Source organism: Sorex araneus, chromosome 7 (genome assembly GCF_027595985.1).
Source record: "Sorex araneus isolate mSorAra2 chromosome 7, mSorAra2.pri, whole genome shotgun sequence".
NCBI classification, from domain to species: domain Eukaryota; kingdom Metazoa; phylum Chordata; class Mammalia; order Eulipotyphla; family Soricidae; genus Sorex; species Sorex araneus.
Genome location: NC_073308.1, coordinates 47,203,397 through 47,215,958, shown reverse-complemented (window position 1 = coordinate 47,215,958; position 12,562 = coordinate 47,203,397). Strand labels below are relative to the sequence as shown.

The 12,562-nt window shown below is 42.2% G+C and overlaps 1 protein-coding gene across 1 annotated transcript in view; it reads right to left on the bottom strand.

Moving 5' to 3' along the window:
• Positions 1 to 12,419, bottom strand: part of DPYSL2 (dihydropyrimidinase like 2) — a 151,168-nt gene extending 138,749 nt beyond the window's left edge. The window contains exon 1 of the mRNA XM_004619136.2: positions 12,037 to 12,419. Within this exon, the coding sequence (XP_004619193.1) occupies positions 12,037 to 12,381 (345 nt within the window). The 5' untranslated portion in view covers positions 12,382 to 12,419. The remainder of the gene's footprint in view (positions 1 to 12,036) is intronic.
• Between the last annotated feature and the right edge of the window lie 143 nt (positions 12,420 to 12,562).

Below are 12,562 nucleotides of genomic sequence, written 5' to 3'. Positions count from 1 at the left end.
TGGAGCACTTGTCTTTGTGCTGGAAAAGGCTGCACATCTATATGTAACATAAATTAGCACTGTAGCACTGTCATCCCGTTGTTCATCGATTTGTCGAGCAGGCACCAGTAACATCTCCATTGTGAGATTTGTTACTGTTTTTGGCATATCGAATATGTCATGGGTAGCCTGCCAGGCTCGGCCATGCGGGCGGGATATTCTTGGTAGCTTGCCGGGCTCTCGGAGAGGGATGAAGGAATCGAACCCGGGTCGGCCACATGCAAGGCAAACTCCCTACCCGCTGGTATATGGAATTAATTCTGAAAAACTACTACAAATGAAATTTTTAATTTTCTAGAACTCTCGTAATGAATACTATCAATTTTTGATAATTTGTTCTATGAAGTTGAATTTTATGTATTGCACAATTTTGTATGATACTAATTATCAAGAAATGTATCAATTTTAAATCCACTATTTGATGACATAGAGCCTAGTTGAGTGAGCACTTTCTTTATTTATTATTTTTTTTGCTTTTGGGGTCACACCCAGCAGTGCACAGGGGTTACTCCTGGCTCATGCACTCAAGAATTACTCCTGGCGGTGCTCAGGGGACCATATGGGAGGCTGGAATTTGAACCCGGGTTGGCCGCGTACAAGGAAAACGCCCTACCCGCTGTGCTATTGCTCCAGCCCCCTGAGTGAGCACTTTCAACTAAGAACATCTGACCCACTATGGATGTGAAAAAAAATCACAGAAATTGGGGGACAAAGCATCAAACTAAGTTAAATAGGGAACAGAGTCAGAAAAAAGAAGAAGAAACCTTGATGGAGATTGGAGACTAACAAACTGTCATATAGAGATATGGCCACTTAAAAGCAAATACAAAAGAATTCTGAATTAAAACTGGCCTCTAGCACTATAGCACTGTCGTTCCACTGCTCACCGATTTGCTCGAGCGAGCACCAGTAACGTCTCCATTGTGAGACTTGTTGTTACTGTTTTTGGCATATGGAATACACCACGGAGCTTGCCAGGCTCTGTAATGCAGGTGTTTACCAGGCACTCGGAGAGGGACAGAGGAATCGAACCCAGGTCGGCCTCGTCAAGGCAAACACCCTATCTGCTGTGCTATCGCTCCAGTCCAAAACTGGCCTAATAAGTGAAAATCACAATAAACTCTTTCAAAAAGGGGAGAGCATATCTACATAAATAAGCAGAAAGTATATGTCTGAACATAAAATCCACCTTGAGGTCATGAATTATACCTTACACTTATAAATGAATGATGTGTAGTATATATTTTACTATGTTATACTATGCACGTAATAAGTACATTTTGACAATCAATTTGAATGATATTCCATCCTTCCTCTCTACACATGGTGAGAAACTGTACTTCTCTGTAAACATAAATTAAAAGAAAATAAATGCTTTTGGCCTTGGTGCACCCATATAATACTTCCAGAGCTTTTCTAATGAATGATGTCACCGTATGGCACATCAACCTCCTACTCATCTGACAATTTTAACAGCTGAGGTAGCTGGGCCCTTGCTCTGAGCAAACACACACACCACTCTGTTCAGTCCTCATAAGAACTCCTGAATTCTCTATTCTGATGGGCTCTTTTCAAACAAGGAAGGCCTGATTAATAAATAGGTTATTTGTCCAAGTCTACCATATGGCATGATCACTGTCATCCCGTTGCTCATCGATTTGCTCGAGCGGGTACCAGTAACGTCTCCATTGTGAGACTTGTTGTTACTGTTTTTGGCATATTGAATACACCACGGGTAGGTTGCCAGGCTCTGCCGATATAGCATGATAGTAATTTTTAAAAGCCCCTACCACATAGTAAAAATTCATCTTAATCTTCTACACACTAAACTTGTGGTGATATTCAAGGAAGCCTCAAGAATCAAATGTAAAATACAACACTGGAATTGTTTTCTCATAAAAATGCATGTTCTGACCTAATTAAAATGCCAGAGAAAAGGAACAGAGTCAAGTGGCCATAATGCTAAATAACAGAAGGTTCTAGAACAGTTCAGGGTCCTGTGGGGCTGGGAAGTTTTTAAGAGTGTCTCTGCATTGCTCCATCTGTTTGAAACTTTGCATGATTCCATGGGGGCACTTAGTTCCTGAACCCCACGTGGATAAATCTGAGTGTACCCCAAAAAGAATGTGACTGAAAATACTCTAGACCTGTTGAAAGTTATTTCAACTATAACACTATAATTCTATCTTTTCTGGTACACCACTGATAAGCCAGGAAAAATGCAACAATGCAGTGATTCCACAGTTTACTGTTTATGCAGAGATTTGTGATAAGGAACTAAAGCCAGCCCTTCCTGGGCTGGCTAATTTTTATTATTTATTTTTGCTAATTTTGTTACTAGGGGGAGAGTACATTTTATTATTTATTTTTGCTAATTTTTTATTTTTGCAAATTATTTATTTTGCAAAAATAAATTTTGCTAATTATTTATTTTTGCTAATTTTGTTACTAGGGTGAGAGTACATTTAATGAGACCAATTTTTGCTGCTAAATTTTTCTAGTCATCTTCGAGTCATCTTCTAGTCATTTTCTAATCATATGTCGAGTCATCTTCACTACCAATATTAGCATAATCTTATGTACCCAGGAAGAAGTGTGGTCTATTTACATAAATAAACAAAAAGTCCAGCAGTATAGGTTTTATCTCTACAATCACCAAAAATTGTGAACATAGCATGGAATACTAAATGTTTCATTTTAAACATTAATGTCTTTTCTTATAGATAAAACTGCCACAAAGAAAAGCAACTGAAAGCTATTAGAACTAGGAGTGTGTTCAATAATCTATTATTAGTATAAATCTCATGAGCCTTCCATAATGAAAAACTACAAAATATAATGGATAAATTTCCCATTCACATTAGCAAAAAAAACTACCTGAAAATAAATGCAACAATATTTCAGAGGAAAAAATAAAATACCTGAAAAAAATGGTAGAACATAGTGTAAACTTTGGTAAGTGGCTTACTATGTTAAAAAAAATTCTTATAATATAATATACAAATTTAATATAAATTAAATTGTATATTTTATTTAATTTAATTATAGGGCTCGAGAAATAGCACAGTGGGTAGGGAATTTGCCTTGCATGTGGCCAACCTGGGTTCAACTCCTCCGTCCCTCTTGGAGAGCCTGGCAAGCTACCAAGAGTTTCTCGCCTCCATAGCAGAGCCTAGAAAGCTACCCATGGCGTATTCGATATGCCAAAATCAGTAACAGTAAGTCTCATGATGGAGACATTAAAATTACTGGTGCCCGCTTGAGCAAATTGATGAGCAACGGGATGACAGTGAAAGTGATACGGTAATCTTTAATTCAAAATATCATTGATGGAAAATAAAATTGAATTGTGGGAAAAAGGAGAAGTATAGATATTAAAACTACACAATAATTATAATGGTATTGAATACCATAAAATTAGTAAGGCAGATCAATGTAATAAAGAAGGAAGCCACTAACCATATTTAGACATACATACAAAGTTGAATAAACAAAAACTAGAGAAAACATTAATTATACAACAAATTCTATTCAGTATCTGCAAAATTAATTTGTACCTTAATTCAAATTACAGACAAAAATTAGACATTTGACATTAAATTGTCAAATTTAAATGTAAGTTAACACAGAATACAAAAAAGTGTTAGAAGAAACTATAAAGAATATTTTTGAAGGCAAAATATGCACCAGAGATATGAAATGACTTAACTATGTAGAATATAAATTTATATATAAAAATTCCAGTCCATAAAAACTAGATGCAAACTAGGAAAAATGTGTAACAAATGATATTAAATGGAAACATTTAAATATATTTACACATCAATGGTCAAAAATAAGAATACATTAATAAGACAGCAGAAAAACCAGGAGACCGCATGACATCTTTATATTTTTGAAAATAGTTTTAAGAGCTATTATATTTTTTCAGTTGATTCTGGAATACCAGAAAATAACAATTCAAATAACATTGATTTATGGTGGGAATATTAAGGCTGGAAAAATAGTACAACCAAATGCTATCAAAAGTTATTTGTGGATTAGATTTTCAATATTTGTCTTAAATTTTCTTATCAGTTTTACCTACAATAAACATGGTACTTATGTCATGTTATTTCTATTAAAAAATGACAAACTACGTAATTTAAAACATGTTTCTCAAATTTATTTTTTCTAACTTCAACTTGTTAGTCACTGCCCTCAGCACATCCCTGCATTACACATTACTATTTTAGAAAAAAATGTTTTTCACTTCATAAAATAGATATACACATAAATAAAATAAATATGAATACATACACATGAAGGAATTTTCCTTATGTGGACAGAATGAGATAGAGCAGACTTACATAAAAAACAAAACATTTTTGGGGAATACTACACTATCACAAATCTAGATAAATCTCAAAGCTCCCATAGAGTAAGAGCATTTAGTTACATGAGTATGATTCTAGGAAATGAGGCCCTCAGACTTCTCCTGAAGATTTCAATTGATCTAACACTTTTGAGAACAGCCAAGGATAAGATAAAATCAAAGCACAAACAATAAAGGAGAAGACAGAAAAATGGACCTCATCGAAATTAAAAACTTTTGTGTATCTAAGGACATGACCGAGAAAGTGAAAAGACCACCCACAGAATGAGAAAAAAAAATCTTCAAATCTTACATTTTATAAAGAGTTTGTATCAAGAATATATAAAGAACTCCTGCAACTCAAAAAGAAAAAGACAACCGTATTTTAATACAGGCAAAAACATTTCTTCAAGAAGACATACAGGGGCCTGAGAGATAGTACAGCAGGTAGGGCATTTGCCTTGTACACAGCCAACCTGGGTTCGATCTCTGGCATCTTACATGGTCTCCCAAGCACTGCCAGAAGTGATTCCTGAACACAGAGCCAGGAGTAACCCCTGAGCATCACAGGGTTTGGCAAAATAAGAAGACATACAAACGGTCAATGAGAACATGAAAAGATGCTCAATAGCATTAGTCATTATAGAAATACTCTTCCATACTACAATGAGATGCTACTTCATGCTCACACAAATAACTGTACTCCAAATGGCAGGAAGTGAGAATGAGTATGTGTTACAGAGGGTGTGCAGAAACTGAATGGCTAGTATGTTGATGAGAAGGTCAACAGTGTAGCCATTGTGTGGAAACAATTTGCAGCTTCTCCAGCACAAGACATAGAATTACCATGTGATCTAGCAATTCCACTTTTAAGCTCTCCCTTAGAGAACCAAAAACATATGTTTAAGAACCTACATTGGGGTGAGACATGGAGTCCATTAAGCAAGTGTTTTGACCCCTATACTATCTTCCACTAACAAAAACTTGTAAAAGAACATTAACAATAGCATTACTATTAGCACCCTAAAGTGGAAACAGCTCAAATATCCCATCAGTGGGTGAATAAGGGACAGGGGGAGGCAGTGGCAAATAAAACATTATCTAGTGATTTTTTAAGGTGGGGGCAGGTAGATGTGACAGTGCTACAAAGTGGGCAAATTGTGAAAGTATATTAAGCCTGAGAATTCAGACACCATAGACCACAGGTTGAATTTTCCTATTTATGTGAAAAGTCCAAAATAGGTGAAAAAGAAGAGATAGTGAAGTAAGTGCAGGAGCAGATGCCAAGGGTCTCAGGTACACCAGTAGTGGTTGGAATGGCATAGCTTTATATCGAAACCAAAGTCAACAACACTGAAAACACAAGATCCAAACAAACTTTAAAATGTGATTGGAGGGGCTGGAGCCGTAGGGCGTTTGCCTTGCACACAGCCGAACCGGGTTCAATTCCCAGCATCCCATATGGTCCCCTGAGCACCGCCAGGGGTAATTCCTGAGTGCAGAGCCAGGAGTGACCCCTGTGTATCACCAGGTGTGACCCAAAAAGCCAAAAAATAAAATAGAGGGAGAGAGAGAGAGAAAGGTGGGACTGGGGGTGATGGGAGGGAAGCTGGGGACCTTAGAGCTGGGAAATGTACCCTGGTGGAGGGATGTGTGTTGGAACACTGTATGACTGAAAACTTATCATGAACAGCTTTGTAAGGGTCTATTTCACAGTGGTTCAATAAAAAATAAATGAATAAATAAAGGTGATATCTTACCCCCCCAAAAAATGTGCCTGTCAAAGTGGCAGGCTGGGGGACAGGAGGAAGCTTGAGAAGATGGGTAGAGGGAAGGAAAGCTGACACTGGTGGTGGGACTGGTACTAGAGCATTTATGTCTAAATCTCAACTGTTTTGGAATCGACAGAATTGTGTGCTGGAAGAAATAAAGAACTGGATTACAGAAAATGCCATTCAAATGCTCATTAAATAGCAAGACCTTAGGAGAGATCCATAAATATTACTAAGCTTGTGTCTTTTTACCAAAAAAAAAAGAATGCCTATATCAGAAATAGATATATGTATAAAATAGCAATATCTGAAAAAGATGTTGTGGCAAGTTTTCAAATATACTCTACCTAAAATGTAGGATTTCTAATATAAATGAGCACCCTATAGTTATACAATATTACATGAGTAGTAAGGCTTTTCTCAGATAACAGTGGATCTTCTGGGCAGTGAAAAACCTTCACCCAAACCTAGCACTGTCACCTGAGCCCCATGATGTGAAAGCCCGCAAGACTTCTCTGGGGACTACTTCTTCCATCTCAGAAGAAGTGATGAATCATTAGGACTCTCTTGAGCTTTGACATTCAATGGTAGTACACATTCGAATCCATATAGCATCGTGACCTTCCCTTCCCCTCCTGTCTCCTCCCCTGCCCTCTCCTTTCTTTACAAAGAAAAGAAAGACAGTTAACCCCAATGAATCCATAAGAATATCTGGTGTGTCCTTACCAAGGGCAGAAAGTTGCCCAATTTGTGACTATACTTCAGGGTAAGATGTTGCCCTTGGGAGTTTGTGACAGTTACTCTGCCCATCTCTGAGCCACCAAGAAGGAAAATAGTAAGGATATTCAGACCTTAGGGTTTTCTTCTCTCAACCCTTAAGCTCCAGGAATGAAGAGGTGTGGGGGGAGTCTATCTCATCCCAAACACAAACCTTACTACCCACAACTAATTCATTGCAGATATAGCCACTGAGCAACTACTTTTCTCAGTCATCAATGACTCATTCAAATCCAACTGATTATTTTACCTTAAGAAGGAAATAAATTATGCTACATTCTACAACATGGTTGAACCTATGCTTAATGAAATCATCGAGTCACAAAATGACAAATATGTCAGATTTCATTTGTATGAGATGGCTAGAGTAGTCAAATTCATAGACAGAAAGTAGAACAGTGATTCGCAAAAAAGTAGAGGGAGGTGAGAAATGGGTTCATGGGTTCAGGGCTTCTGCTTTTTAAGAAGAGTTCTGGTTGCACAATATTAAAGTATTTGATGTTACTTCTACGTTTTTACATGGCTAATGTTTTGGTTTGTTTGGGGTGGCTTCGAACCACGCCCAGCAGTGCTCAGAGTCCTTGCCATGTACTGTGCTCAGGGGGCTGTTCTTTTGTATTCTCAGGACACGCTAATCTGCACACTAGCCCTTTGAACTCTCTCCCCAGCCCTCAAACAGCACCTTTCATATTGCATGTATCACTACAACTAACTTTTCTTTTACTTTTTTTTAAGGCACTCCCAGAGTTGCTCAGGGCTCACTCCTGGCTCTGCACTCAGGATCACTCCTGATGGTTCAAACAAGAGTCAGCCAAGAGCAAGGCAAGTGCCTTATACCCTGTACTATCCATCACCAATTAACTTTTTTTTTTAACAGGGAGTACTCAGAAGTATTCCGTGGTCCCAGGGGCCACTCCCCTGTGATGCTCGGCCCAGTGTGAGAGCCTGGCATTTGAGTGCTCACCTGATAGCAACAGGGGCCATGAAGGAACAGGAAGAAAGCTCAGGGGAGTGCACAGATGAAGCATGCACTACAGTTTCTATAATGAACTCTTAAGAACCTAACTAATTATGTCAATGATTTGATAACTATTTAGGAAGTCAAGCGTGACCAATAATTATGAGTTGTCAGTATTTGCTTTGAATCTATAAGCATCCCTTTCTATCAGAGCCTGGATGGGTCTTAAGGTTTTGGAACCTTAAACACCCAGAGGTTGGTATTTGTCTCCTCTTTTGAAACAACACAACGTTCTAGATCTCAAATGAATGCCTCATGTAGGCTTCCAGCCAAAGTTCTACCACACATTCTGTTAACTATACATTCATTTTGTTGAACAGACTAGTCCATTATCAAATAAATGTCTCTGAGGACAATAGATAGTCACGTAAGAGATGGGCAATTTCGGTCCCAGGGATTTGTCTCTAGTTAAGATTACAACAAAGAAGAGACTTTTTAAAAATGGGGAATGAGTATATAAAGGGGAAGAGAGTGATTTTGTACTAGCTACTTTTATTGTTTTTTTTTCTTTTTGGGTCACACCCGGCGATGCTCAGGGGTTATTCCTAGATCTACACTCAGGAATTACTCCTGGTGGTGCTCAGGGGACCATATGGGATGCTGGGAATTGAACTCAGGCTGCATGCAAGGCAAACGCCCTACCTGCTGTGCTATTGCTCCAGCCCCATACTTTTAGAGGGAAAAAATACATAAGGGCCCTTCCCATAAAAATAGGGCGGAGGATACTGTTGAATAGTAAGAATACAGCAGAGAAACAGAGCATCAGTTTGGGGAAGAAGCAACTGGGGGCGTGGAGATGGGGTCACTGAACAGATGGGAATGTCAGAAAGTTTTTCACAGTCTGGAACACCCTCGGCCCCAGAGTTTAGAGGGGAGAAACAGAGAGAAGGAAAGAAATCAAGAGGTTTGGGAGGAAGAGGAAGAGAAAAGTAGGTAATGGGCAAACAAGGGTTGAGGTTTCTGTTACGATGTGGGAGAATGGTATAGCTATATATCCAAACACAGACTCGATACTGAAAACATAAGATCTAAGCTGAAACCACCGGAACTTTGTAATGGGCCTGCCAAGGTGGCTGGTGGGGGTTGAGGGTGGGGATGGAATTTGGGAACATTGGTGGAGGGAGGCTGACGCAGGCTGTGGGATTGGTATGGAAATGTGACATGCCCCAAACACAACTATCAATCACTTTGTAAATCACGGTTCTTTAATTAAATTTTAAAAGTTACAAGTAAAAAGAGAAAGCATTTTACAGACTTATTGTATTAACCTGACTACTGACACTTCCCTGGAGAGGTGGGAAATCATTACTACTCTAGTCAGCAGCATATTTTCTGCTGAGAAAACTCCCTGGGAATCCTTTAGGGATGGATGCACTGGCCAGTTTCCCTAGCGAAAGAGGTGGTTTGATTAACTCGTAACTCATAAGGGACAAAGGAGATTCTTAGAAGCAAGGGTGAGGGCTGAAGGCCCAAGAGTCTCGGGTATGAGAGAAAGAGGTCAACAATGCATCCCTCTTTACTTTCATGGCAGAGGTACTAGAACCAATCCCCTCTGAACACCAAGGGGCAACTGTGTCTGTAAATAAAGCTTCGAAGGACGTGTTGAGGGGCCAGGATCCACCCCTCTTGTTTCTCCCACATCTGTGCTTTAGGTACCCAACAGTAATTACTGAGATGCTGGCAGTGATCCCACTTATTATCTATGTCATGACTACTCAATACAGTTAGAATGATGTGTCAATTGTGGTTTTGGAAATCACTATTACTATATACATATACACCCAAATACCTATTCTCTCTTCTATAAAAAGAAAATATTCAAACTCTATAAGCACTGAAATGATCTTATGACTGAGGGAAAAATTCCAAAGAACACCCCTTCTGTGATAAGGCAAGACTTAAAACTTAAATTCAGAAATAATTGCACAATTGAATGTAATCAAACATTGTGAACTAACTTAAAAAATTAAATTTTAAAAAAAAGTAATGTGGAGTTCATGCCCAATTCAATCAGCTTAATCAATGGCTGAATAAATAGCAATGCTCCTACATTATAAAAAAAATTGCAGAAAGGGCTTGAGAAAGAACCAACATTAGTAACCCACTAAAATAAACCAGACTTTGTTAATACCAAACTTCCTTGGGATTTTGGTTGGGTATTTCCTCTTCAAATCTCTTCCTCCATGAGTCCTAGACTTACAATTTAGGAGTTTCTATTAAATATGGGGAATATTAGAAAAAAGAAAGCTCTGATGAACAAATATTTAAGTGTCAAGAAAGGTGATGCCCTTCAACCCAGTGAAAGTTTGTCTTTCAGATATGAATTGTGATTTGCTCCATCGTTATAGGGAATGCATCCTGAATCTCTACCCTCTGAATGGCTTATTTGTAAATCTCACACCTAATGTCCAGGCACCTCCCTACTCACGTTACAAGTGCTTGTACAACTTGCTGAAGATGAGGCTCCTCACATAACTATGATGAGATATGATTTTGGCCCTCAGCCAATATGTATTCATATACGGAAGTATTTTACATTCAGCTTTCAGGATGTCACATTATTAGAAAAATTTACTCCGGTTGTCTGATCACTTGAAATAAAGGTGAGTTTTTATATTTGGATTCTTCTGCTTGACTGAGAGTGAAATGTTATAGCTGATGCCCCCCTCTTCTATGAATAAATCAGAGGCCAAGGCGGAGGGATAAATAAATTCATTAGTAGCCCCTATCAGAAAATGACTGCAGTCTCTCTTAGAACTGATCATATGTAAGTCTACATCTGGAAAATACTATGCCACTTCAAGACACAGTAACATGTTTTAGCCATGCTTAACTGCCCGCCGTCCGTGCACAACCCGAGTGCAGATAAGCGTTTGTGAAATCACTCAGGAAAGATGTAAAGACCACTCCCCGCCAATCTGGAAGCCCCTTAAGAAGAAATCACCTTGGACTTTTTATAGCTAACCTTCCTCCAGCTCCACAAGACACGGCAAACAATGGGCATTCAACACACAACCCAGCCACTGACTGATATCTTCACCCAGGCACGTGGGAGAGAAAGAGAAAACAAGTGTTAAAACCTTTCACACCGTAATTCGTCCGTGAAGAAATAATGGCTGGGGGGGCTATGAAGGTCACCCTGATTGGAGAAAAAATATGGTGTGAGAAATCATTGCACTTAAAACACTTGCGATTTGTCAGAGCTGGCATTTTCTGCTGTCTGGGATTACCAAATTGGCCTCCTTTGTTTCCCTGCTGTACGGCACAGGGCTTCTGTCTTTGACAGTCTATTTCCTTTCCTTCCCTCGCTTCCCCCTTTGCACGTTAACAATCCGCCTGGTCCCCCTCTCCAACGCGCCTCCCAAATAGCGGCGAGGGAAGCGCTCCGGGAAGCCCTTGCTTGCGGTACTTAGAGGAACTTTGTTCTCCACCTGGGCTATTGGGGCGCGTCTGGGTTTCCCGGGCGACTCCACCGCCTCTCAGTCTTCTCGTGCCGACTGCCAGCAGTGGAGGGTGGCGAGATTCTCCCTGGCGGTCCAGGGAGGCGCTGACCATGGTGCTGGCCTCGGAGCTCGCCACCGAGAGCCGCGTGGGGGTGCGGGGCGGGGAGGGCGCTCGAGGAGGCGTGGTGCGGCGTGCACAGGGCGCGGCCCGGAGCCGCCGTCGGAGCCCCCCGCAGCCGCCCGACCCCCGAGGGACCCCGCGGGCCCCTCGGGGCCGACCCTCTACGGCGCGCTCCGGGCTCCAGCGGAGGCTAAAAGGGTGGGGCACCCGGGCCCCGCTGCCCTCCGATGCCGCCCCGAGGGATCGAGAACAGATCCGCCGCCCATCCCCACCCCACCCTGCCCGGCTGGGGCCCCTCCTATCCCAGCGATTCCCCCCTCCCGCCCCCACCCCAGTGCCCAGGCCCAGGGAGGGGCGCACACAGCCGCCCACCGCCCAGCGCCAGCCGCAGCGCGCCCGGCGCGGGGAAGAGGCGGGAAGGGCGGGGTGCGCGTGCAGATGCGGGAGGCAGTATTCGAGGACGGGCGGGACAGCGGGCACGCGGGGACCCCCTCCCCCGCCCCCAGACCCACCTGGTCGTAGATGTTCTGCAGGGCTTCCTTGCCCGAGGCCCGCCGGATCTCCACCTTCCGGCCCGATTCAACAGATGGCTCCCGCCGGCCCTGGCGCGAGTAGGGCGTCTGCGGGTCGGGGCCCAAGTGGGCGACGTCCCGCTGCTGAGCCACCACCTGCCCCGAGCCCCGGCCCACCGACAGCGAGTCGAAGTCGATGGTCTTGTTCTCCGAGGACCCTTCCACCGGGCAGAACATGCCACAGAATTTCTGCCGGGGCTTGGGGCTGCCCGAGCCCAGGTTTTTAAAAAAGGCAGGGACCTCTTCGTCCTCGGCCGCCTTCCCGGACGGCTTCCTCTCGGCCATGGTGCGGAGGGTCCTCTCCGTCCGTCCGTCCGTCTGCCCGCCCGCCCGCCCGTCCGTCCGTCCGTCCGCGGATCCCTAAGCCTGGCGGTCGCGTGTGCACAAACCCTCGGCTGCTGCCGCGGCGCCGCGCTCTGCCTACCGCAAGGTGCACAGAAAGGAAGGCGGGGGGCGAGCGGGCTCC